At 47.0% G+C, this 27247-nt stretch overlaps 2 protein-coding genes across 5 annotated transcripts; one reads left to right on the top strand and one right to left on the bottom strand.

Annotated features, from left to right (window-relative positions):
* The first annotated feature begins 337 nt into the window (after nucleotides 1–337).
* GTF3A (general transcription factor IIIA) lies at nucleotides 338–12552 on the top strand. The gene is made up of 10 exons (XM_087865226.1): nucleotides 338–548; nucleotides 3319–3419; nucleotides 6795–6891; nucleotides 7271–7359; nucleotides 7869–7949; nucleotides 8608–8681; nucleotides 9861–9941; nucleotides 10730–10959; nucleotides 11988–12047; nucleotides 12291–12552. The coding sequence occupies exons 5-10, from the start codon at nucleotides 7903–7905 to the stop codon at nucleotides 12453–12455; spliced, it is 657 nt and encodes a 218-aa protein (XP_087721352.1). The 5' UTR covers nucleotides 338–548; nucleotides 3319–3419; nucleotides 6795–6891; nucleotides 7271–7359; nucleotides 7869–7902; the 3' UTR covers nucleotides 12456–12552.
* MTIF3 (mitochondrial translational initiation factor 3) lies at nucleotides 12500–25583 on the bottom strand. 4 transcript variants are annotated; one of them, XM_045797058.2, is made up of 6 exons: nucleotides 25426–25462; nucleotides 19946–20020; nucleotides 18136–18172; nucleotides 15480–15943; nucleotides 13659–13816; nucleotides 12500–12755 (listed from the first exon to the last, which is right to left on the bottom strand). In XM_045797058.2, exons 4-6 carry the CDS (start codon nucleotides 15940–15942, stop codon nucleotides 12537–12539), a joined length of 840 nt encoding a protein of 279 aa, XP_045653014.2. In that variant the 5' UTR covers nucleotide 15943; nucleotides 18136–18172; nucleotides 19946–20020; nucleotides 25426–25462; the 3' UTR covers nucleotides 12500–12536. The 4 variants fall into 4 exon arrangements, with proteins under 4 accessions (XP_045653014.2, XP_087721351.1, XP_045653012.2 ...); XM_087865225.1 differs by having other exon boundaries at nucleotides 25309–25448; XM_045797056.2 differs by lacking the exon at nucleotides 18136–18172 and having other exon boundaries at nucleotides 25426–25583.
* Between the last annotated feature and the right edge of the window lie 1664 nt (nucleotides 25584–27247).

Raw genomic sequence — 27247 nt, 5'->3', positions numbered from 1 at the left:
CACAAGCCAGCTGTGCCCCTACTCTGTACTGCAGCTTGGGTAAAGGTGCCTCTTCCCAAGGAAGAGGAAGCCCTACCACCAAGCACCGCGCGCGGGAGGGGCGCCTACCCGCGAGCGGCTTCCGGGAGCATGCGCGAATGCGGCGCCAGCGCGGCGCGGGGCGGGGCCTGCTGCCCGCGCGCGCGCGCGCGCCGGCGCTCCAGTCCCGCCCCGCTGGTGTCGTGCTCCCGGAAGTGCGACGGGGTCGCGCGTTGGGTCCTCCGGGAACGGAAGGCGCGGAACCGAGCGTCGGCCGCGCGCAGCCGTTCGCTGCACGTGCCTAGCCACGTGGCTGAGGCACGGCCCCGGGCGCCCTGGAGCCGCCGGCGCCGGTCGCGGAGGCCGTGTCATCCCTGACCATCGCCGACGCCTTCACCGCGGCCGGCGAGAGCCCCGCCCCGCCGCCCTCCGCGCTCAATAGGAGGTTCATCTGCTCCTTCCCTGACTGCAGCGCCAATTACAACAAGGCCTGGAAGCTAGACGCGCACCTGTGCAAGCACACGGGGGAGGTAACCGGGCGCCGGCCAGGCCGCGGAGGGGCGTGGCGTCCAGGTCCAGGGACTCAGGACGCGGTGGCCCGCTAGGTGGGCTCTGTCCGTGAGGCCCCGGGCAGCACGTGGGTGCACATGCCTTTGCAAGATATGTTCACCTTTGGCACCCTGGATCACAGGGGCGAACCAGCTCGGCTTTCGGTTAGGAAAGAGCTGAGAAGGGATGGACGCGTACTGAAACGGAGGAGGCTTGGGGCTTACTAAACCGCAGCCACCCCTTTGATCTTCAGTCTTGGCCAGTCATCACCTCCCGATAATCTAAATAGGTGCAGAGGAAGGATTCATTTACTCTCACGCTTTCTACATCCCCTACGCTTACCCCCAACAGACACCTGACTATCCCTGGCCTTCTGGAACTGGAATGGAGGGTGACAGAATTCTTTTTTTTTTTTTTTTAATTTTAATAATGATTTTTTATTATATTATGTTAGTCACCATACAGTACATCCCCGGTTTCCGATGTAAGGCTCGATGATTCATTAGCTGTGTATAACACCCAGTGCACCATGCAGTATGTGCCCTCCTTACTACCCATCACCGGCCTATCCCATTCCCCCACCTCTCTCCCCTCTGTAGCCCTCAGTTTGTTTCTCATAGTCCATAGTCTCTCATGTTTCATGGAGGGTGACAGAATTCTAAGTACTGGAGGTTTGGCGAGCAGCATGCATTCATTGCTTCATAATTCAGTACCTTTCTATCCCTGAAGAGAGAGTAGTGAACAGAACAGATAAGGCATCTGCTGTCACCGCCCTTATGCTTTAATTGGAGCAAAGGAATTAGTAAGAATGAGACGCAGTAAAATGAGAGCTCCTGAAGGATGGTCAGGAAAGGTCTCTCTTGACCTGAATGAGAAGGAAAGGATCCATTCATGCAGACACGAGGGAAAAAGAGTCTGGGCAGAAAAGGAACCTGTGATTGGGTGTGATTGAGTTGGGGACCATACAAGAGAAGGTCTGAGAAGCAAGTCTGGTGGGATCATTTGTAGGCCAGGGTAGAAATAGGGTTTGGAGTTTAGGTTTTATTTTGAGGGCAATAAGAAGCCTTTGGAAGATGACCCCTGGGGAAAGGGAAGCTCATGGAGACTGAGGAATCTGCCCAGTTTCCCAGTGTTTGACAGAGCCTGGCTTCACAATGTCTCATCAGAAGGCCCTTAATTTCTTTCCTTTCCTTTCCCTTTCCCTTTTCCTTTTCCTTTGACCTTTCCCCTTCCCTTTCCTTCTTTTAAAGATTTATTTATTTTAGAGAGGGAGAGAGCATGGTGGGGAGGGGAAGAGGAAGAGGGAGAGAGAGAGAGAGAGAGAGAGAGAGAGAGAGAATCTCAAGCAGACTCCAGTGTGTAGCTGGATCTCACAATCCTGAGATCACGACCTGAGCTGAAATCAAGGGTCAGATGCTCAACCAACTGAGCCACCCACGTGCCCCTGAAGGCCCTTAATGTCTTAAACCAGGGACCTGCAGCCCCTGCCTTTGCTCCTAGCATCTGTATAACGGGCTATTCCTTCATGTGTCCTCATGGTCCCCATCTTCCTTACCCTCCCCAGCATTGGAAGGTTGACCATTTCCTCCAACTCTTTTCCTCTTCCTCACTGACTGTTTTCACAGCTCCTTTCTGCCCTTGACTTTACCCATGCCACCCAGCTGTCGTGGCAATCTTACCCAGTGACTGTCTTCACTCAAGACATCCATTAAGTTTGGCCACCCTGTCCTTTCTCTTGCCCATTCCATCCCTCAAATTGTGGGTTCTGAAACCTGTATGTCCAAGTAGGGAAGCATGTGGTCACTTTTGTGTCCCTCCCTGAGAACCCCTGGGCAGCATGAGCCTCCTCTCCCTTCTGTAGGTCACCCCCAGAGCCATGGCCCAGGGGAAGGATAGATTGTCTGTGTCCTTGGGGCATAAGGAAAGTAGCTCTGCAACCCCATCCCTCAGCTCTGCCCTGTCTTTGAAACAACAACAACACAAACAACAAAAAAAGACTGATAAATACTGTGCAAAGTTCTGTGGATCTTCCGCTAGTAATACAACTCTTCTGTCTTCCTGTCTACTTGCTTTGCTGCTAGTACTAATATTTGAGGCTTTGGTACCTCCTTCCTAGAATCTCCTGAGGTTATGTTTTTCATAATTAAATAAACAAAACTGGTTATTTGGGGGGATGTTTTTGACTTTTCCTGTAGGTTCAGAATGGAGACCCTTCCTCCCTGGGTCCCAAGTGGTGGTTGCAGTTAGGCTGGGAGCTGATTGCTTTGCTCTGGCCCCTGTGAACATCTTCCTGGAGGTGTGCCAGGCATTCTCTTAGCAGACACTGGGCTTGTCTGGGATGAGACGGAATCTGCATGTTCCTCTGCCCTGGGCTACAAATGGATAAAAACACGCTGTAGTGGAGACGCGTGCACACAGGCTGTGCTGATAGCGGACAAGTCATCTTCAGGGGGTTGCCATTGAGGCCTGTTGTCAGGTTAGGAGCCGGTTAGCAGTGCTGTCTCTTACTGTGAAGGCTACCTGCTTCTTTGCTGTGCTGTTCAGAGAACAAAATCTGCTGCACCGCCTCTGTGAGAACATTGTGGCGTTTGTAAAACACCATTATCTAGCTGGGTGCTCAGCACTTACGGAATGGAGACCATCTCTGGAGGCAGTGTCCATGGCCCTGCCTGCTACACATTTTAGGTCTTTAAATAATACCGGAGTGACTAGGGCAGGATTGACATGTTTTTTTTCTTTCCTTCCTGCTAGAGACCGTTTGTTTGTGACCACGAAGGGTGTGGCAAAGCCTTTGTCAGGGACTACCATCTGAGCCGCCACGTCCTGATTCACACCGGGGAAAAGCCATTTGTGTAAGTAGAGAACAGCTTTGAGGTCTTTGAGGTGGTTGTGTTTGGCATATAGACCCGGTAAGAAAATGGACTGTTCACTCCCGAGACCAAGAGTGTGCACCTTCTCTCATTTGCATCCCCTGGTATAAGAGGAGACTGGGTTTGAATGTGTGGAAGAGAGGAGGGGGTTTTGTGGGTCCTTTGTGTGTGATAACTTCAGGAATGAGTTCATCTGAAGTTCTCTTAGGTTTGCAGCCTCTCTTCTCCCTTTAAAGTATATACTAACTGGGAAATTCACCCCCAAAAGAAAACTCCATTCAGACTAGCCGGACAGAGTCCTGGCTCCACAGGCACCGGGCCTTTATGAACCAATAAAGCTTGTTAAAACAGAGTGCTGGATCCCACCCCGGAGTTTCTGATTTGGTAGGTAGGGGGTGAGGCCTGAGAATTTGCATTTCTAGCAGGTTCCCAGGTGATGCTGATGCTGTTGGTCTGACATCCACACTTGGAGAACCACTGAACAAACACTTAGTTTCATTGAAAAAAATAATAATTTATTAGATTTGCAGAGCTCCATAAAGGAGACCATATCGAGAACTCGCTGTGTGGCCGGTTTTGCAGATGTTAGACTTTGATATCATAATTGTGTTCTATGAGACAGTTCCTCGCGCAGTGAGGTTTTCTGATGATCTGAGTTGACTTCTTTTAGTTTTAAGATGATGGTGAAGGTGAGGTGTCGCATGTCTCACTGAGGTCCCAACAGTCTGAGGAGGGTGAGTTGTCAGTTGTTGACACGGGATCGTCTTCACCGTCACTTTCCATGTGGAGAGCCACCTGTCTGTGTGACCAGCGTGGTAGCCAGCAGGAATGGGACAAACTACTGAGGGGGAAGATGTCCTTATCTCACCCCCCGTTCAAGCTCACAGTGTATCATCAAAATAAATGACTCCAAGCAAAGCTTCATGTATTTCAAAATGTAGTTCAAGTAGCCCAGCAGAGAGTCACTAAGCGTGGTCTGGGCTATCGTCTTTGACCTGGAAGTTTTGCTTTGGGAAATTTATTCTACACTTACGCTCGTGCGTGTATTAAATGCACGTACGGGGTTCCGTGCAACACTGTGAGTAGTCGCAGAGCATTGCAGTCAGGCCACCAGCTCGTCACGAGGGACTGAAGAGTGTATCAGCGCAGTGGAGTACTCTGCGGCCAGAAAACGAAGGCAGGTGTCATCCGCGAAACCGAGAATCTCTAAGGCATGTCCACTGAAAGACCGAGGTTCAGAAGAGTGTGTACGGAGGGCTGCCTTTTTGTGTATAAAAAGGTGGAGGGAGAGGTGGACAGGAAGAATCTGTATTTGCTTCTGTCTGTATAAAACTCTAAAAGTTACTTCATAAAACCGAAAATGTCACCTGCCCTGGGAGCGGTGGGGAGTCATGCAACCGTGTCTCTTCTTATGCTTTTTGGTTTCTGAGCTAAGTTACCGTATACTATTTAAAAAACGAAATGCTCAAGAAAAACTGGGGCTGGGTACAGATGCACAGGGTGACTGGGAAAGCTGAGGGTTCTTCCCTGTGGAACGAGCCAGCTCTGTGGTAATCCCTGCTGCGCGCTCTCTCTCTCTCATCCAGCCTATCTTTAGCTCCAGGTCCCCAGCTGTCTGTCTGGCTCCTTAAATTCCCTGTGGCCGAATCCCTCCCAGTCCAGTCTGAGCTCTGCTTCCTTTGGTCCTCCTCTCCCTCGTTCTTGTCAGGCAGCATCCCTGTCTACCCGACGACCCCCAGCAGAGGCAGGGCCGCCCCCCGGGGCACCTCACCCTCTCAGACATCCTCTGCAGCGGGCGGCTCATCAGGCTCTGTTACTCGTCCCTCAGACCCTGTCCCTCCAGCTGCCACGGTCTTCCTGCAGCCTCTTACTCCCACTTGAACAGTGTTTTCTCTCCGTCCACACTGCTTCCCTTCTTAAAGCTGGGCACGGGTTTTCAGCGTGGCTTTCATAACAATATCCGGGATCTTAGTAAGTTGTGTCAGTGACCTTGGTGACTGGCCTTTTTATGATCCTGCCTCGTTTGCTTGACTCTCCGACACGAAACTGTGGTCCAGCAGTGCTTCCCTGACCAGCAGCACCCCCTGCATCTCTGCCTGCATCTTCTGGGCCCCTGTGCCTGCTGTCTGCTTCCTGTCAGGATGTTTCTGGGCCCTGTCCTCTTGCCCCACACTTGTGTTGGGCTAGATGCCTGGGTCAGGAGTGAGGTCCAGAGTGACAGAAAACCCAACACACTAGCCGCTTAAACAAGACAGTCTCTGTTTTTGTTGCTTAACTGAAATGCAAAAGTGCAGAGGTGGATAGTTGAGGGCGTTCCACAGTCAGGAGGACCTGGGCTCCTTGTAACTTGTCTCTGCCATCCTCGTCTTGGGGCTTCGACATCCTGGTCCAGGAGGACTGCTGGCGTTCCAGACACCATGGTGGACGAAGGAGCAAAAGAGGTGTGCCCCCTTTTCAGACACTTTGTGCTTGTCGAACAGGACGGGCCAGAGACAGCCATGTGGCCACCCCTAATTGCAGGGGATGCTAGAAAAAGCTCTATTTCTGTTGACTGTGTACCCAGCTAAACTCCGCGTTCTGTTCCTGCGGTCAAAAACAGCACCTGTTGGAATTCGTAGTGGCGTCTGCCACAGCGCCCCTCCCGTGTGCTTCTGGTGGCACAGCTCCCACAGCCCTGCGCGCTGTCACCCCGTGTGTCTCCGCCTGTCCCTGTGGACAGCACGGTGCCTGACAGGACTATCATCTGGTGTTTATACGTGAGTGATCGCTGAGATTAGGGCTCTCAGGGAGGTCCTGCTTCATCCCCCAGGTTTAGGAGAACTCCTCACAAGAAGAGCACACATTAAAAAAACACAACTGCACAAAGAATTTAGATAAATCAAGGGCAAGATATAGAAACGCTCATTAAAGGGGACTAGAATGGCTTAATGATATGCCAGAGGGCATGATGGTTTGTGGTTTTGCTCTAAATACTTGTTTTTACCTCTGATGGTAAGCTGAAACCAGTGTTTTTGAGGTTTTTTTGGGAAATGCAGCTTATTGTGACATTTCAAGCAAAATTATGAGATTCCAAATTGGGAACAGTTTAACTTAAATATGATTGAAGCCTAAGCAGGGTTTGGGCTTTTGGAGCTAGTGATTTCCACTTTCCCTCCGATGCACTGTGCCTGACTTCATGAAAATGCATCTCATTACATGGTAATCACATCAGAGTTGAGAGGCTGACACTGACTTAAAACTAAAGACTATTTTATACTATACTTTGGAAAGTACTTTTATAAAGTTGGAGGATATATGCATCTTAAAAATTCTCTTCCCTCGGCATGTTAATATTTTGATTTATACACTTTCTTACAGTTGTACAGCTAGTGGTTGTGATCAGAAATTCAACACAAAATCAAACTTGAAGAAACATTTTGAACGCAAACATGAAAATCAGCAAAAACAATATGTAGTAAGTATGAATGATTTTCTATGCTTAAATTCTCTGAATATTTTTATGCTTATTATCTATGTTTCTAAAATGCTCATCAACCAGAGTTTGTCTGCCAAACACCTGAACTTAGCCCAACTACTAGCTATCATAATAACGGCTTATTTTGAAACCAAACATTTCTGCGCTAAGGAAGTTTATTATTAATAGACTGCCCCAAAACGAAACACTTTTGCTGTTTCAAATGTGTTCATCTTTAAAGCTTCCTGGCCTAGAATTTGACGGTGACTCCATGGGAGCAAGTAGCAAGTACAAAGTCTCCACGATATGGAGTCTTGAGGGACTTCTCTTGTGAACGGTTCTTTGATTTTTCCCAGACTAATGAACCTTTACTAAACAGTGCGCTTTTGAAGGTTGTACGAAGGCCTTTAAGAAACACCAGCAGCTGAGAATCCATCAGAGCCAGCACACCAGTGAGCCGCTGTTCAAGTAGGTGCTTCGTGCGCCTGAGATCTCGTGCAGTTCAGGTGGGAGTAAAGACTGAGACGTGAAGGTTGGATGCAGGTGTTCAGAAACCATCTCTTCATCAACACTTTTCTGTACCGTGAATGCCCATTTATAGAGTGGGGCATTTCCGAAGTTTGCTTTTGCTTTTCTTTTCTAACAAAAATAATCAATGCTTCTAAATGATTTGTGAGATTACTACAATTGTGGTTAAGCCTGAAGGAAAACTAAGAAATGACTTTATTCAGTTAGAGCCTGTTTATTTATTTTTTTTAAAGACTTTATTTGTCAGAGAGAGAGCGAGACCATGCGCACAAGCAGGGAGGGCGGGAGGTAGAGGGAGAAGCAGGCTCCCCGCTGAGCAAGGAACCCAATGCAGGGCTCCATCCCAGGACCCCGGGATCATGACCTGAGCTGAAGGCAGACAGTTAACCGACTGAGCCAGCCAGGCAGCCCAAAGAGCCCTTTTAATTGTGTGAACTGTCCTTATGCAGACACGAAGCATTCCTTTCCTACGGAGCAGAAGTCATGGGGCTTAGCATGCATCAGAGCGGCCTTCCTGAGGAACAGGAACGGTGACTGGACACATGGGGGTGGACATGCCGAGGGTGTCAGAGCCCCAGCTGCCTGCCCAGAGGGGCGTCCTGAAGGACACTGGCTGGCCACTCTGCGTGCTGTCGTCCTGCCCGGTGCCTTCCCAGCTCCCCCAGAGCTGCGCCTTGCCTGGGGTCACTGCAGGGCCTGTGTCTGTCCTCGCTGGCAGGCCTGCCACCTCTTGTGCCGCTGGGGCCTTTCCCATGGAAGCGGCCGTGCCCCTGTGTGGCTCACGAGAGCCGACGGGTCTGCTGCTGCTTTCCTCCCACACCGTCTCCAGGCGGCGGCATTAAACCCAGCAAAGATGGTTCAGAATGCCTTGGGGGTTTACCTCAGCCATCCTGTTGCCAGCAAAACAGTCTGTTCTCAGAAGGATAAAGATGAAAACTTTAATTTGATCACAGAGGCAAAAAAAAAACCAAACAAAACAGTCCTCCCTCTTTTCTCTGTTTGTTTTGTCCCAAGGCTGGTCAAATAACTTGAATTTCACTTGTGATTCGGTCTCAATTTTAAATCTCCTTTTTATGATTGGTTTGGTTGTGGGAGACTTTGGTAGCAGAAAAGGACAGAGTAATATTCACCCTCAGCAGATGCTCCACAGAAATGGATTGGCTCACACATGACGTGTTGTTAACCCAGGTGTGCCCATGAAGGATGTGGGAAACACTTCGCCTCACCCAGCAGGCTGAAGCGACACAGCAAGGTCCACGAGGGTATGTCTGGCGCTCCCCGGTGGCCCCCGCTTCCAGGAGAGCCCAATAGTGTGTGTGTGTCTGGTTCCTCGACTGGAAGGTGCTTTCCGTTTTATTCCATGGTCACGCGGAGAAACTCGACACTATCTCAGCAGGGGCAGCGTGCGCTGGTTCAGGTTTTAGACTCGGCCAGGGCACTGCACATCCTTGCCTGTTCTTCCGCTCCTGTCATCGCTGTTCACAGCGAATGTGTCGTTGTCTGCCACAAGTGCCTGGTGGCGCTCTGTGCTTCCGAGAGTGTTAGCGCTCCAGCCACGGTTGGCTTTTTCACCCCTGTTTACCTCTTTATGGCCTGGGTCTTTCTTCTCACTGGCACTCACCAGGCTTGGATAATAGTTTGACGTTGTAATCAGATTGTGCCTTTTTCAAAAAGACTTGATTAAACTGCTTAAATCTGTTCTGTTTCCATGAGGGATTTTTTTAATTCTCTATTCCAGTTTTCTAAGTATAGAATATATGGTGGTTGTTTTTTTTTTTTTTAAACAAGAGACTAGTAGCTGAAGAGCTGGAGGTAGCCTCGTTCCCTTTCGTTTCTGTCTGCTTAGTGGGTGAAACACAGGTTGGCTGTAAAACTGACGGATTCTTCCAGTTCTGGTGCTTCACACGATGTCCATTTTTGTTGGCAGCATTTCCTCTGGGTTCTTATTTTCTCCCTTAATTGCACCCTGAGTCTTTCCTGTATTGTGGAACTTACCAGATAGTAAGACTAGAGGCCAGGGGTAGGCACACAACCGCTGAGACTTAGTGTTGGTCTGCCAAGCACAGAGGACCACAGAGCTCTCTCACTGAGGAAAACAAGAGGCAGACATAAAGCAGGGAGGGGCAAGGGGCTGCGAGCCATGGAGGTGGGGGAAGGACAGCAGCTGGGAGTCCACGTGCGCTAAACACAACTTCCCGGGGACAGCGTGCTTCTGTGAAGTCTGCGGACGTAAAACTCTGTGTGGAGTACCTTGCTATGCGATTATTTGGTTTCCCTGTAAAAGACTTAGTTTTTATTCCCACATCTAAAGACTAACAGAATATTATTGGAAGACTGGAGAAAAATTATATAGGCTTGTAAGTTTCCTTTCTAATTACAATTGGTATTTACACTAAATATTCACAAAAGACAATGTACCAATGTATTTTTTTTCTAATCAGGCTATATGTGTCAAAAAGAATGTTCCTTTGTGGCAAAAACATGGACAGAGCTTCTAAAACATGTGAGAGAAACCCATAAAGGTAAGGCAGACATGTATGGCACAGTGTAAATATTTGTCGCTATAGAACTGCTTTTAAAGAGTGAAATAATAAACATGTTCCTTAAAATAATAACCGTTCTGGGTGATGTTTTGTGACGTGCTGGGTACCTCAGCTGTTTGACGAATGAGCAGAGGTATGGTTCCAGGTTTGGGAGGAGCTATGCCAGGAGCTGCTGTGCACAATTAGGTTCTTTTTTTTTTTTTTTTAAGATGTTATTTATTCGAGAGAGAGAGAGAGAGAGAGAGAGAGGGAGGGAAAGAGTATGTGCATGAGTGGGGGAGGGAGAGGCAGAGGGAGAGGGAGAAGCCGGCTCCCCGATCAGTGGAGAACCTCACACAGGGCTTGATCCCATCATGACCTCAGCTGAAGGCAAACGCTTAATCAGTGACTGAGCCAGCCAGGGGCCCCTAAATTAGTAGTTTGAAAGGCTCTGGCAAGTCAGGAACCTTGGGAGGCACTGGTGTTCTGTGGGACAGTTTAGGAAACAGTGCTTTAGGTGTTGGAGGGCAAGGAAGGAAACTGGTCTTCTTCATCTCCCCTTGCCATGCTGAGAACCCCTGCTCCCTGGTAAGGGAACAGAGTGACTTTACGTAATACAAGAACATGGGAAAATTGAGACAAACTTCCAAGCAATAAAAATTGGAGTTAATTTTCTCACGATAATCATGATATTTTCGGCATCAAATACCTTACTTACAAATTCAAATTGATTCTTTCTGGGTGATAACCTGGCGAAATTGGTTAAGTTTGTGTGTCTACTCCACCAGAGGACCTAAAATGTGAAGTATGCCAGAAAACATTTAAGCGCAAGGATTACCTTAAGCAGCATATGAAAACTCATGCCCCAGAAAGGGACGTATGCCGGTGTCCAAGAGAAGGCTGTGGTAGAACCTACACGACGGTGTTTAATCTCCAGAGCCACATTCTCTCTTTTCACGAGGAAAGGCGCCCATTTATGTGTGAACATCCCGGCTGTGGCAAAACATTTGCCATGAAAGTAAGTACTCGCGCTCACAAATGCAGTCCTTTAGGTCTGTGGCTTCCTTGCTGGGTTTCTGGGAGCCCTGGATTCCAAGATGGTGCCCCAGGGCCTACAGATGGGGAAAGCCCAGTGGTCTGGACCTTCCACTCTGGCTTAACTCAAGTCTGCAAGACAACCAGATTTGCCTATGCCAGTGGTTCTCAAAGCATGGCCCTGGACCAGGAGCATCAGCATCACCTGAGAACTTGCTAGAAATGCATATCCACAGGCTCCCCCCACTGAATCAGAAACTCTGTGGAGATGGGGCCTAGTAATTTGGGTTTTAACAAACCCTCTAGGCGATCATGTCCAGCTTTGAGAAACAGTGGCCTGCGGTACCACTTGCTCTTCTAAGAGATTGCTGACAGTTGGGTGTCCTTTTAGACTGTCATCTTCTAGGGATTGAGAGAAGTGGGCAAACAAGGACATGAGGGACCATAGCACTTGAGAATCTAGTCTGGATCTTGGTGTGATTTGAATAGGTAAGAACGTGACAGTAAACGGAGGGCCTGTGCAGTTCTGCAGACCCTCACTCTGGCAGGTGCTCTCTCAAGTGCGAACTGTGAGCTGTAAGAAAGACCGAAGAGACCAGTGAGGCAGGCTCAGCATGTGTCCAGACCATCAGAAAACAACTGGGGGCTAATGGTAGTCAGCATTATCGAGGACAGCAACACCTTGGTCAGATTTTCCACTGGTGTTTGGGAATGCTGCTGACATAGATTCAGTTAAAAGAACCTTCTTCAGCTTGGAATAGCTCATTCAAAGTGAGCTGTGTAAGTTCCTAACCTGGGTCCTTGTGAATGGTAGTGGTTAGGTCTAGGATTTGAGGAAGAATTCTGCTCTGGTGGGGGCATCTTTGTAGGTAGAGGTCACATCCTTCAGTGGTATGTAACAGAAAGAAGGTTGACAGTTTATTTAAATAACTCACGGAGTTTTCATATTAATAGACACCAAAATGGCAGTGTTTTTAAGATGTAACTGTTTTTCTTTTTCCTTCATTGTAGCAGAGTCTCACTAGGCATGCCGTTGTGCATGACCCTGACAAGAAGAAAATGAAGCTCAAAGTAAGTTGAGTTAGGACAGCTGTTAATTTCAAATATCAGTGACCTCAGCCAGATGCAATCCAGAATGTTTCAGCTCCTTATTAGCACGTGAGCCTGCACTGCTGTGGAAGGGGTGGCACGGCCTTCGCTTCCTTCTAAAGGAGCGCTGTCTGCCGGGGGTGGGGGGGTGGGGACAGCTATTAGAAGATCAGTTCTCACAGTTTGATTTTGAATTCCCATTATCTTGTTTTCTTATTTCCAAAGGTAAAACGGTCTCGTGAAAAACGGAGTTTGGCCTCTCGTCTCAGTGGCTATATTCCACCTAAAAAGAAGCAAGAACGAGGCTTATCTGCACCTAAAAACGGAGAGACACTGAACTGTACTGAGGACAAGGTGCTCTCGACAGTTGCAGTTCTTACCCTCAACTGAACCTCACATGGCTTGGTTTAAATGATACACACCAGCCAGCTCAATTATTTCCTCCCAGAAGCACGTTTTTCTTTATTAAAATCACTGATGCACAACATCTGATTCTTGATTGTTTCGATTTTCCGTGTTCAAAGTGTCTCCTTTCTGGGTTCCTTGAGTTTCTCTGTACGCATTCTCTTCCTTTTTGCTCAAATGACGAAGAACACACATTACAGCTTTTCCACCCCGAACAGCTTGTGGCCGGGATGAGAAGGTAGCTATTCCAGGCATAGTCTGAAGTATTTGATTACAGATCTCCTCCTAGAAAGGGAAAACAGCCAAAGATTAATGTAAAACCAATGTCTTTGATTCTTTCTTAATGCTCTAATACACATAAAAATCAGCATTCCTGAATTGATGTTATTTAAGTGATTATCTAAATCAAATTGTGCCTATCTGGTTAAGCTGATTGAAACCGGTACGATAACGAGGCAGTTTTACAAACGCCATGTAACTAAACTAATGCACTAAAGGTTGATGGTTTTAAATTCCCATCTGTCATGGCATTGAGGGGCTGTTTGGCCCCAGCTACCCTCTCAGAAAAAAGATGTACAAAGCAATGGGTCTGGGCATTGGCAACGGACCTCTTTATCTCCCAAACTGTCAGTCTAGTGCAGTTCCTAACATTGCTAACACGGGGTGATTAGAAAAATACACCCAGTTCTAGAGATTCTGGACTGAAACCCACACCTACGTGATTCTAACCTGGAATGAAGTCAGAAACCACCAGACTGGTGCTGCCTTTTAGCTGCTAAGGTCTCTGACTCCAAAAGCAAAATAGATACTCTATAAACTTATCAGGGAGTGTAAACTGATACTTTCCAGATAGACAATTTGACTTTATATATAATGCTTCTCAGGGACATTAGATACAGGAGACAGACTAAAAAACGAATCTATGGATATTGCACAATTTGTAAAGCAATAGTATATAGCCCTGAAATTACGAAGTGCAATGTTTTCACATGACAAAATACTTAAAAAGGTGATGTACATCGAGTATGCTTACATTTTTGAAAAAGGAATTGGAAAGCTACTGCCATAACTGGGTAGAATTAGCAGTTACTTGTCTTTGCCTTTACCTTCCCCAGATTTTCTACAATTGTATCTTTAGATCAGAAAACGGACACCACGAGCAGTTCCCTCATACCTGCTTTTACTCACCATCTTATGTTCTGGCTCCTCTGTGTTCTTCCCTTTCTTTATGGTGATCTGAACTCTGTATTTTTTCTCAATCCACTGCTGAATCTGTTTAGTCTTTGTGTCCAAATCATGTTGTCCAATATTTGAAGAAAAACTGAGTTCCTTTGTCAGGGCAGGTCCTAGTTTGGAACAGGGAAGACTTGGTGCTAGGACTGTTCCTGGTCTCCTCACGAGACCTGAGCTGGATCACACACTTCGTGAGAGATCAGGTTGCCACAGGGGCCCAAACGCTCCTCTCTGACTTAGTTTCACAGGCCAGTAAACACTTTTTTAAACAAGGGAGATGGACAGACTTAAAGGTACCAATTTTTTACCTGCCAAGTAAGAGTATTTAGGTCTCAGACTTTAAAAGCAAAACAGATATTCTGTAATGTATGAAATGCTTCCATTATTATTACCCTCATTTGATGAAAGAACAAAAGAATGGTCCTTGAAAAGGAACGAGTCTAGCTTCATGATAAACTTGACTATCCTTATTTTTCCTTCTGATCAGAGCAGCATCTGGGAAGTACTCTTCTCATCTGACTCCTTTTGTGATGGCCTCCTAGAGACAGTGGGGTCAACCAGACCGCATCAGACAGGAGGGAGCTCCCTACATCCTGTACTCCAGAAATGGAAATCCCGACTATTTGAAAATTACCTTACAGGGAAGGAAGCACAACAATATTAATGCTTGTTCCTTTTGGATGATGGATAACAGGTGTTCATATTTTTCTGTATGCTTTCTAATTCCCAAAATAAAAGTAATCTTCTTTTTTAAAAAGTCCTTTTATTAACACCTCCTTCTTCCTTCAAGCCCCTGCAGCTGGTCCTAGAACTCTCTCAGAACAAAATAATACCTTTAACACCTTAGCCCTTCACGTATCTCTCACAACAGCAACATGTGTCTTCTCCAAGCTTCTCTGGGCTGTTCAGCGATTTTTCTGTGATACAGATTGAAGTCTTTATCATTCTAGTTGGCCTCCTCTGAATACTTTTAGTTTTCTAGTCAACACCCTTGTTGATTGTGATGTTACAAAACTGAGCCACAGAGAGTGTGTGATTTTCTGAAGAGACACAACCCTCACTGTGGCAGTTTCGGGACCAGTCTCCTGGTCCCTGTCCCAGGGTGTTTTCCAGAAAACAAGCTTTCTTAACGATCAGCACATATCAGGAATCATGAAAAATCTTCACTTACCTTCCAATTCATGGCTCCATGAGGCATCCATGACAAGGGCATTGTAAGGTGACTGGCTAAATGTAAGTGAGCATTGCTTACCAATACAGTAACAGGACACTGGGGTGTGAAAGCTGCTCTACGAACCACCTCGGAGATTAGGAAGTGCTTCCAAGCAATTAAGCAAGGACCTCCACTTTAGAGATGTGGGGGGATGGGGCGGGGGGGGAAGGGTGGCCTGGCCCTGGAACAGGGACTCCAATCCACCTCTTCCGAGTCTCAAATTTTCAGTCCCGCCGCCAGTGGCTCTGCCACCCCCGTATCAGAGACAGAGCCAAGATCCAAGGGGAAAAGAGGTCCCATCACTTTGGGGTGTTTACCTCATTTTCCCCTCCTTTTATACAGGCTTAAAGGAAGAGATGCCGACCACAGGGCATGAAGGGAAAAAGACAAGACGACGAATGGAAATAAGGGAGAGCTGAAGAAAGATGTGGGCGGTGGTGGTGAGACTGTGAACTGCCCCATTTTGTCACACCCCCGTGGTCATGGGGCAGCCTGGCCCATGCCGCTCTCAACTGCGGGTGTGCGGTCCCGAGGGCTCAGGGCGCAGACAGCACGACACCTACCAGGTTTGGGGTGGGCCTTTTCCAGCTCCCGCAGTCTCAGCTGCTCCTTGTGAATCTGCGTCCCCGTCAGGAGCTGGTACTGCGGAGGCTCGGCGCCGCTGTCCCGCTTAACGAGCTTCAGGTCCCGCTCGTTCATGAGCCTGATCACGTCTGCTCGGTGCATGTTTCCCAAGTCATTGCCTGCCTCATCCAGCACGTGAATGACTCGCTCGTGAATTTTTCTGCCGATGTTGCTAAAAGCTGGTGCACTCTTTCTCTTCTTCTTTCTTTCGTCCTGGGTGTCCGCAACGGTACCGAAAGCTTTTGCGTGAATTAGGTGGGACAGTCTGGGGACCGAAGCGCCGAGGGGCAGCCACGCTGCTAGGGTCTCGTGCAGGATGTATTTACCAAGACACCTTCTTAGGCAATTATTTTCAGTCTTTACGGTCTGTAATGTTAGCCTCTTTAGAAGAAGAGCAGCCATCCTAAAAAGAGGGGGAAGGTTTGTTACAATTCAGTCCGTTCATCCCCATGCTTTGATGCCGTGGTACAGGGAGGGCGTGTGTGAGGCTGCAGGCCTGTGTCATCTGTGAACGCTGTGGATCCGGCCTGGGGAGTTTACGCCAATGACGTGGACTGTCAGGTGACTGTGGTCACACTGACTCGTGGAGGTACTGTCCCCAGAGCAAGTTACTGTGAGAACATACTTGCACAGGACTGTCGTTTCCCATCGTTTCTCCCCCCAATCCTACCTCATTTGACTCTACTTCCCAAGCTTGTAGGGCCAACTCCAAAAGCAAGGATCATCCTAAAGGTTTATTTAAGAGAATGCAGTATATAAAATCCTTGGTGATTCATAAATACTAATTCATAAGCTTTTAATACAATCAACTACTAACAATTTATCAATACATCCGCTGGTATACAGAAGACAAGAGCACTATTCTGGGAAAGGGAACTCCCCATGAAGGAAGCTGACCCCCTGGGAGCACTAAGTGAGACTCTCAGAAAGAAAATACCCTGACGTGAATCGGAGGGCTGACCTCATGAACTGTACGATGACTCACTAGGGACGGCACGACGAGCAAACGTGAACTAAGCATTAGGCCCACGTGGTGATCCTGGTTTACTTCATGGGAATAACCGCTGCTCTTATAAATGGCATTTTGATTTTGTCCTTGCTTCTCTCCCCCAGTAAGTGTCTTTCTCCTTCCATTCACCCGCTGGGCAAAGCCTAGAGGTGCAGGCTGGAGGACAGAAGAGAGGACCCACTCGGGTCACCTGGGGTTTGCTGAGCGACACAAGAACTCAGGGAGGTGAGCCTGTCCACGACCAAAGAGGGAGGGATGAGGGGCCTTCAGCAGTGCTTCTCAAAGAATGGTCCCCGGGTCACCTGCAGGAGAGTCACCTGGAGCGTTTGCCACAACTGGAAAAGCCCTCTGGTCCCTAGCTTTGATCCCACCAGGCTGTACAACCACGTATCCTACCCCCATCATCACCCCTCCCTCATGCCTCTAGCGACGAGTGATATGGAAAAAAGCAAAACAGACACAGTAAACTGAATGGGAAGTGATGGGATGCACATACTCTCACTCTGTCCTCACTGAGCTGGGTGACACCCACACTTCCTGCTCTGCCTCCAGACTCTCCCTTGAACCCCAAACTTGTAGGGCTGAATGCCGGCCCACGCTGTCCACTTAGATCTCTAATGTCACCCCCAGTGAACACGTCCCCCACCGAACTCTCAATCTACTCCCTCTCCCCCCGTGCCGGCTCCTCCCTCTGTCCTCCCTAGGTCCTAGAAAGACCACATGCCCTTCCGGCTACTCTGGCCCCAAACAGCAAGGTTATCCTTCACTCTCCTTTTCCTCTTAGCAATTTAGCAGTGCATCCGGCTGTTCAACCTCTAAAAACATCCAGGATCCAACCGCTCCTCACCTTCACCGTTGCTATCACCCCACTCCAAAACTACCACCCTCTCTTCCCGGTTTACACTCACAGCCTCCTGACTGCCCTCCTGCTTCTCCCCTACCCCTATAATTTATCACCCACATGGCACACACAGTGATCCCTTCAAAATGCACACGGCAGATGACGTCCCTCCTCTGCTTAGGACCCTCCACCGGCTTTCATCTCGCTCGGGGGAGACGCCAAGCCCGTGAAGGGGCCTACTGCCCCCCCCCTCCCAGGAGTTCCCTTCCCCCAGCTGCCTGGTTCATCGACCTCAGGCCTCAGCTCAAGTGTTACTGCTCAGCAGGGACTCCCCATCCACTTGGTAGAATACTGTACCCCCATCACTTTCAAATCCACTGCCTGGCATATTCCACAGTTATTTGCACACATGTTCATAATCTTTCCTCACTAGAATGCAAGCTTCATGAGAAAACATAATTGTCCATTTTGTTCACTGCTGTGTCCCTAACACTAGAGCCCAGAGCCCTGGTCAGCATGGACATGGTGAACGCTTGAGCCAAAGGGAACAGCCAGGAGAGAAGGCCACGTCTGCTGGTGTCTGACCCCAGGGTCCCCAGATGCGTCATTCCCTAGCAGTACACACAAATGCTGGTAACCCGTGCTCTTCACATTCGGGCTGGCCTTTCAGATGTCCGCTGCCCTTAGTGAGATCTACGGCCAGGTGTTCCACCCACCGCGAAGGACATGAACGCTCCGTCCTTACCTGCTTGCGGCCTCCAGCTGTAGGTGTGGTCAAGGCTCTAGAATAGACCAGACTGGATTTTAAATAGCTGAGACACTACCGTTTAATGAAAGAAGTCAGATATTTGTTGGAGGAGAAAGCCCCCAAACCAAAAAAGCAGGAGAGCCTGAGGAGACCAGAGAAGACTATCTTCCATTTATCATCAGAAAAATAGCAGCAGCACCAAATTTCACTACTGAGTTAGGATGGCGCTGACAATAATGGATGACAGCGCCTGCGGCCTCGGTGGTGAATCCTCATCACGTTAAAACAGACAATACTATTTCAAAATGTAGTGTTTTTTTTTTTTTTCAAAATGTAGGATTATTAAAAACAAGTAAGCATATAAATAGACTCGGCACAGGAAAAAGATGAAGAGAAATTTATGAAAACCCTGGTTGTTTGTGGTTGAGGACACAAGTGATCTTTTCCCCCTCTCCTTTCGATCTTTTACATGGAAGAAATATTTTTTATACTAGAAAGTGAAATACATTTATTTACAAAATAGAGATGATTTCAGAAAAATGATGTAGAATTTTTTTTAAAGCTTTAAAAACACTTTCTAGGAAAAGAAAAAGGTAAAGAGTAGAAAGATACTGTAACTATATTTTTCTTTAAGTTCTGCACCGTTATTTAAATGTTAAAAAGTTTTAAATTTTCTTGACTTATACAGCAATTAAGCTCCAATACTAGCTAAATTTTGGCTTTATGTCAGCAAAGCTGAACATATACATATTTCTTCAAAACAAGCTTTTCACAGATAGAATATAAATACAACGCTAAGAAATAAAGCTGTGAGATTACTAAATTTGATTTGCAAATATCAACTTAAATTCTAATAATTAAAAAGCTTTTTTTTAAAAAAAGATTTCGGGGGGCCTGGGTGGCTCAGTTGTTAAGCATCTGCCTTCGGCTCAGGGCGTGATCCCAGCGATCTGGGATCAAGCCCCGCGTCAGGTCCTTGCTGGGAGCCTGCTTCTTCCTCTCCCACTCCCCCGCCTGTGTTCCCTCTCTCGCTGGCTGTCTCTCTCTGTCAAATAAGTAAATAAAATCTTAAAAAACAAAAAAAAAGATTTATTGGAGAGACAGTAAGCAAGTGCGCACACACACAAGGGAGAGGGAAAAGCGGACTCCCTGCTCAGCAGGGAGCCTAATGCAAGACTCAATCCAGGACCCTGGGATCATGACCTGAGCCAAAGGCACACACTTAACAAACTGAGCCACCGAGGTGCCCCTAAAAAGCTTTTTATTAGGGAAAGTTTCAAACATGTACAGGCAGAATAGTATAATAAAGCCCTAAGCACCCATCACACAGCTTCCTAATTAATAGCATGTAGCCAAACCTGCTTCCTCTCTGCCTCCACTACTCGGCTGCACCCCCAGCCACCCATGAACCACTTCAAGGTCAATCCTATCTCGCCAGCAAATACTTCAGTATGTCATCTCTAAGCGGTGAGGCCTCTTTTGTCTTTTTAATGACCATAATAACATTATCCCAACTAATAATCATTCCTTTATATTATCAAATATCCAGTTTTCTGATTTCCCCCACAGTATTGTAATTTCATTTGTTTACATTTCTTTCACAGGTTGGGAGCATGGACAGACTCCCCACTGGCCAAATGTACAGTAATTTCAATATTAAAGAACAATGGCTGAAGGTTATTTCAACACACAGAATATGTAAAAATCTGTAAAAAAGAAAGATCATTTGCCAGAACTGCACATGACTATTACCCGGACTCCTTACTGTGAAAATTGGTAAAGGAAAAGGACTATGCAGTCATCCTACCTCTTTAGGAAGAACTGTAAACAGCAATCATCCCCAGGTGGTGAAGAAAAGCTCTTCGTTAGAGGAGAATGCCAGCTAATAAATGGAGAAGAAAAGTAATTTAGAAATCACCATTTTGCCACCTTCAGTCAAATCACAGATCCAGGCAAAGGTGGATGCAAAAACCGTTAGGTAAAAAGCTAATGACGAAACAGGGTATTCGTATGGTGCCAAAGGGTGACTCAAAGATTACTTGCAAAGTGAAATGGGAAAAACACACTCTGGCTGTCACCCTCCTTAACCTAAGGTCAGACTCAGCATTCCAGCGATGGGACAACCTGACCCCCTAGCGCACGCCTCCTTCTGCGACACGGCATGAGTGTGGTGCCTTCTGTGAAACAGTCCTGCCAAAAGAGGTTTAACCAGGACCTGGTCCGGCCTCTAGACCTGGTTCCCAGTTTCCAAGGAATACAAGGGCCAGACTCGGGAACAAATCAGATACCACCACAAGGAAACAATGTGACAAATACAGACTGTGGGACAAGCCAACTGGCTTGGTGATGAAAAAAAGTCAATGTTAATGGGGAATGAAAAAAAAGGGGGGCTATTCTTGAATAAAAAGAGGAGACATACTTATAAAATGCAATGTGTTTGAAAAAATCAACTGCAAAGAGATGTTGAGATACAGGGGACAAGCTGAATGGTGACGAGATTCCTGATGGACCGGGTGCCATCCGAGAAGTATTGTGATTGTCTCAGGTGGGAAAATGCCTTTCTTGGGAGGGGACTCTGAAGTATTCAGTGTAGAGGACCATGACATCTGCCACTTGCTCTGACAGGGTTTAGCAGAAAACAACACGTGCAGCATGGCAACATTTGCTGAATCTACGTTATGGTTACCCGGATGTTCAGTTATTGAGCCTTCCAACTGTTCTGTATGTTTAATTTTGTTCATAATTAAAAAGTTAAAAGAGAAGCAGCTGCGCACAGGAAGGAAAATGTTCACTAGTCATGTCAATATGACTGTTCCAATCTGTGTAAGTTACATACGTCACTATAATTTAATCAATTGGCATTCTGGCTTTATATGTCTTCAAAAAATGTTCTCTTCATTAGTTTCAAGGCTGTATCTAAGTGAAGCCTGTGTTTAGGGAGCTTTCTAGATTTCAAAGCCTGAATTGTTTAGTAATGCAAATCATCTTTATTCTCCATCTGGTTTTCATCAGAGCAGTCTCACCATCATAAATATCAAGATGGTTTCAATTCGAAGTAGAACTTCTGCAATGTTTGCCTAACTAGTAGTTAAAAGTGAACATGTTTTGCAGTAGCGGTTCTCAGAAACTGGAGGCCTACCAGCATCACCTGGGGATGCTTTTTCAAAACCTGAGATATTTCCTTGTTCCTCTCTTGTTAAGAACCACTGGGTCAAGAACCCCTCAAAAAAGAAGACATAAGAAAATAAATGATAAAACATTATAACGTTGGTGGTTCAAGTGGTTTAAGCTAGGCTGCCTGGGAGTTTAAGAGCAGAGGTTCAGAATAGGTTAAGAAAGCTTTCAAGGTGGATGCAAAATAGAAAGCCTTGCTCTCTCATGAAATTTCTCCAATTAAATATCTTTGATAGCTCTGTCAAACAAGTAGTAGGCTGAATGAACCAGCAGTCTAAACTGAAATAGGTTCTTATGTTTTTAGGACAATATGGGTGCCTTTAGTCACTTACTTCCACAGCTATCCCTCCTGAGACATCCAGAACTATTTGAAAAGCCAACTATCTTAAAGTCATTTCCTTAAAGTGCACGATTGTACAGTATGAGACTTCCATGTCTGGTTTCACGGTAACTCGGACCTGATCGAGATCATCCTGTGCTGAAGGATCTGCAGCTGGTGGGAGTTTTAAATCCCGCAGCTGACTCCACATCGCAGGGAGAAAACATAGAACTTCTCTTTTCCTGTTCCTTATTTACGTGAGATTGGATCACTGAAAAACGCCATATCCTGCAAGCACTGGAGGATAAATGTACAAGCGCCCTCAAAGCCCCTTCACTCTTCTGTCTTAGCAATTCCCACTAATTTCAGTCCTCGCTCCTCTGCTTGGACCTCTTCAACACCATCACTAACTTGCCTGGGACCACGTAAGAAAAATGACAATTGCATTATTCCAAATGCACACAACACAGAGTAATTTCAGTGTTTGCTCCACACATGTCATGAGAAATTGAAAGGATTTTAAATAGTACGCCATAAAATGGGAAATTACAAAATAAATATATGGCTACTTTCATACGCTGTATATTTCAGGAGAGCTTGGGGCTGTGTTCTTTATACTTTCACATTAAGTCTGCAGTTGTTTAAAATGAACAACATTCTTTGAGGAGTATTTGCCCCGACTTTTATCATGGAAATGTTTAAATATACAGAAAAATTGAAAGACTGTACATTGAACACCCCAATACCCATTCATCTAGATTCTACATGTTGCTATCTTTATTTACCCATCTACTTATTCCTCTTTTTATCCATTTCATTAATGTTTTGATGCATTTCAAAGTAGCTGCAGACATTGGCATCCTCAAATCCTTTATCCTCAAATACTTGAGCACGCCTTCCATTAACTTGGGTGCAATATTTGTTAATGATTCTTTCCATTTTGAGGCAAAATTTACATACAATGAAATGTACAGGGGCACTGGGGTGGCTCAGTCGGTTAAGCGTTTGCCTTTAGTTCAGGTCAGGATGCCAGGGTCCTGGGATGGAGCCTCCTGTCTGGCTCCCTGCTCAGCAGGGAGTCTGCTTCTTCCTCTCCCTCTGCCCCTCCCCCCGGCTCGTGTTCGGTCTCCCGCTTTCTCTCAAATAAATAAAATCTAAAAAAAAGGAAAGAAATGTACAAATCTTAAACATACCTTTTAATTCGTTTTGACAAGTATAAACACCTCTGTAACCAAAACTCCTGTCAATATGTAGAATATTACCACTACCCCAGAAAGTTCCCTCATGCCTCTTTCAAGTTAGTCTCCATCCCCAGGGGCAACAACTGTTCTGATATTTTTCTATCAGTCTGTTCTCAGATTTCATATAATGTCATCAAGCAGTACGTGCTCTGCTGTAAGGCATCTCAGCGTGTTTTTGAGATTCATCTCTGTTGCTGCACGTGTCATTACTTTGTTCCTTTCTATTTCTGAGAATTGTCCCAGTATAGGAACATACTACAAATTTTAAATCCAGTTTTCTGTTGATGAACATTTAGAATGCTCCTGGTTTGGGGCTATTATGAATAAAGTTGCTACGAACATTTTTGTACAAGAAAAAAAATGTGATCAAATGATTACTGCTCCAAAGGACGGCTGCGTTCCCCTCACGACACGTTATTTTGCATTACGTTTTATAGCACCTCTTCAGGAGGTACTGATAATGTATTTTTAATGAAACTTCCTGGAATATGATTTAAGTATGTGGTTATGAGGGAGTCCTGCCCTGTAAGAAATTAAGTCGCTTGCATGCTCACCGCTCTTCTAGCCTATACAGCTGATATTCACAAGCTCATACTTACTGATATTATTTCCAGGGAGGCTGGCTCAAAGTTACATAGATTCTAGTGGACTAAATATTTGTGAAAGTAATTTTGCCAATTCCTGTGACTTTAAGAATCCCCTCTCACACCTTTCAAAGGAGTTTCACAAAGTCCTTGTTTCTGCCTGCAGACCTGCCAAAGGTCCCTCTGCTCTGTTCCAGTGGGTTCCAGCCTTCATACCAGAGGACTGAACCATGGTCACTGAGCCTTCATGGTGCTCCCCCTTGGCTCTGGTTTTGCTCTTCCATAAGGGGTACAAAGTATTCTCCTTACTCAGATTGGCTTTTTAAGAGCTCTAACACCGACTTACAACACTGGAAAAAGCCAACATATATCTTTGGTCAATTACTTAACCATATTTCTTTACCTGTAAGATTTTTAATTTATTTTATATTTTAGTTATTCTATTGAACTAGCTTAATGACCATCCAGGAAATGTTTCTTAAAAAGCTTTTAAATCCAGAGCTACAGACTCAGTATTAAAGTTGGACTTATTCCTGTACATGAATCTTCTACATGGTCATTTGCTCTTCCAGAACTTCCTATCTCAATGCCCAGCATCACAGTCCATTCAGAGCGCCATCTTTTGCGTCTCCGCTCTCCCTCACTCTCCTAGCTAACCCAACACCATGTCTCATAAATTTTACTTCCTAATTCCACTTAAATCCAGCCACTTCTCTCTATACCCACTGCCACCACCCTAGTTTAAGACATCTTCCATTTCGTGTGTATTCCCACCAGTCTCCTAAGTAGGATTTACACACTTGGAACACTGCAATCCGTTGTCTTTGCACTGCTGTCACCACATACCCCCACCCTCCCCACCATAAAACTGCCCCAGATTACAGGCCAACATCTTTCACGAAACCTAGAGGCTCGGCCACCTCTCCAGCCTCGTTCTATACCAAATCTCCTATTTGCCTAAAACACACTGGCAGTCCAGATTCTTGAAATGCTCTTCCCTTAGGTTTAGGAAACGCCAGATTGTTGCTTAGTGCTCCCTTTCTCCGGACATTCTTCTGATTACCTTCCAAACTAGGCCAATCAGCCCCCACTCCCCCTGCTCCTTCAACTGTTTGTTGAGCTCAGCATTAATGCTCAACATTAAATGCTCGCGTAGTACAGTTTCTCTTTCCCTTTTAGCACTTATCACGATCACAATTTTGTGATTATCTTATTGCCGTTCCTCTCCTTCACTAGACAGTAAGTTCTCTGAGGCTGGGAAAGAATATGATTTATTCTTAACTGTCCCGTCCCTGGTACAATAAGCAGTCGTTGACTTTTCAAACGCCCCTCCACTCTCAGTACTTTCTTAAGACTGAAACCTTTCATTATACGAATGTGGAACTGCGAGTTTTCAGTAGGAAAGTTTATTTGCTTCTTTCAAGAGTCTTATGCCATAGAGCCTATTAAACGACAGATAGGGAAAAAAAGAAACCCCTCATACACTGAACAACCTAGCCCCTACTCCTTCCCCCGCCGCTGCCGCGGGGGAACTGCACGGTCACGTGTGTCAGCCGCGGCCGTGGCCACGCCCACACCGGGAAGGCGTCCCCCGGCGCGCCTCGGCCAGAGAGGGAGCGTGGGAACGTACGGCGTGCGTGCACGCGTGCCCGTACGTGCGCCGCCATGGCGGGGCGGGACATCCAGGGGACCCGGAGGGTTGGCGCCGGGTCTAGGTCCAGCGGTTCCCGGATGTAGGGACAGCGTTCTAGGCCCAAAGACGGCTCTAGAGACCGGGCGAATAATCCCCAACCCCGCGACAGGGTCTGCTGCGCCTCTCCGCGCTCTGTCCGGCGGCAGGGGCGGCACTGACCTTCCAGGGACACAGCCGAGCGCGAAACCGCTTCCTCCGCAGGCCTGTGCCTAAGCCCACGTCCTCCCACCGCCGGCCTCCCCTCACCCGCACGGCGCCCTTCGCCTTTAGCTTTACCTATGCCGGGCCGGCAATTGGTAAGGTCTGGCGGAAGAAGCCGGGGAACAGCCCCCGCGGGGAGCCCCCTTCGTCCTCCGTAGTGGGCGGGGCTTCGGACCACATCTTTTAAAGGAAAGGTGACGCAGGGAGGAGCGCCGTCCTGCTGGAAGGCGGAAGTCCTCCGACAGAAAGTGCAGAGGCGGGGGCGCCTGGGTGGCACAGCGGTTAAGCGTCTGCCTTCGGCTCAGGGCGTGATCCCGGCGTTGTGGGATCGAGCCCCACATCGGGCTCCTCTGCTATGAGCCTGCTTCTTCCTCTCCCACTCCCCCTGCTTGTGTTCCCTCTCTCGCTGGCTGTCTCTATCTCTGTCGAATAAATAAATAAAAAATCTTAAAAAAAAAAGAAAGTGCAGAGGCGAGGGTTGGTTCCTGCGGGCGCTCTCTGTTAATTTACTGTTGAATAAATTAATTCATAAATGTTCTTATAGTTCCTGTAATTTAAGGAGCACTTCCTCCGGTTTGCAGTTGAGCAAACAGACTCGGAAAGTGAAAGACTGCCCTAGATTCTCGAGCGCGGGGTCACCGGAGACCGATCCGGAGGTGGGTTCAGGCGTGTAAGATTCAAGTCATGTTGTAACTGGGAGAGCTTCGGACAGGCCGTCAGTTTCACCGAGGTGAAAACGGGCCTGTGGTGGCGAAGTGGTTTGTTAAGAGTCAGTAGGGCAGTTGCAAACCTCGGGTGCTTCCGGCTGTCACCTGCCGGAATGGGGGCACACCCCTGCCGCGAGGCTGCTCTTCCCGCCGTCGCACTATTGGTGTCAGTCACCTCACCTCTCACCTCGTCTTCAGTAGGAAATTCCTCAGCGACCCAGTGGGCATCTGCAATCGTGACGTAGTGAAGCCACCTAATTAGAGAGGGAGGAAACTGCATCTACAGGATATAGTGCCGCAGAACACATTGCTCTGTTCTCCTTAAATAACTCCTTCAGTCAGTTTTTACCTGCTTTATTACAGATGAAAACACTAGTTCAGCCTTAAGAGCTCGGGAGCAAAGCCCCGAGTTTCTATTTCCTCATCAAATCCCAGTGTCTGGCACATGACGTGCGGTTTTGCTGAAACAATGAAGTGGTAAACCGAGAAACAACTCGTGGGTGTGGCCCATACTCCAAGGTTAGCGTTTGTGTGTTGGCCATTTACAGTTCAGCAAGAGTTAGGCCACCCAAATTATTCCTTAATACTAAGATACAAGTTTGTTTAGATAGGGGAGAGAGTGACTAGCGGATGCCTTGGGAATGGTGGGTACTCAACAATGACAAATGCGTGTTCCCAGTATTTACCCGTGTGCCTGCCAGGCACCCTTCTAAGCGCTTTATTTGTATCAAGTCATTTAATCCTCAGGACAAGCTTCTTACCCTATTTCACAGATGAGGGAACTGAAGCATAAAGAAGTTCAGTGATTTGCCCAAGGTCACACAACTAGTAGCGGAATCCAGAATGAAATGCAGGCAGCGTGGAGCGAGTGTTGGTGCTCTTAATGCTAAATGTTCCTTCCGCTGCTAAAGTAACTAGTGAAGCAGTGGAGTTAGTCTGTGAGGATATTTAGTGAAATGTGAAAAATTGAGATTTAATACCCAAACTAAGGGCTTGAAAGTTGGTAAGACTGTAATTGGAATGAATTCACTCCGAGTAGTTGTTGGTCGCTGGAGCTACTGCCGGCACCCCTGTGGCCGCCCCTCTCTGAAGGCGTATGTGTCCCGAGTAGGTGACTTGGGAAGTTTGCCAGACTGCCATCATCAGGTGTCCCAAGAAGGAGGTGCTTTACTGTTCCTGGAAGGAGATGA

Source organism: Ursus americanus, chromosome 10 (assembly GCF_024610735.1).
Source record: "Ursus americanus isolate L20-20 chromosome 10, mUrsAme1.1.p, whole genome shotgun sequence".
In the NCBI taxonomy this organism is placed as follows: domain Eukaryota; kingdom Metazoa; phylum Chordata; class Mammalia; order Carnivora; family Ursidae; genus Ursus; species Ursus americanus.
This window is presented reverse-complemented; position numbering and strand designations above follow the sequence as displayed.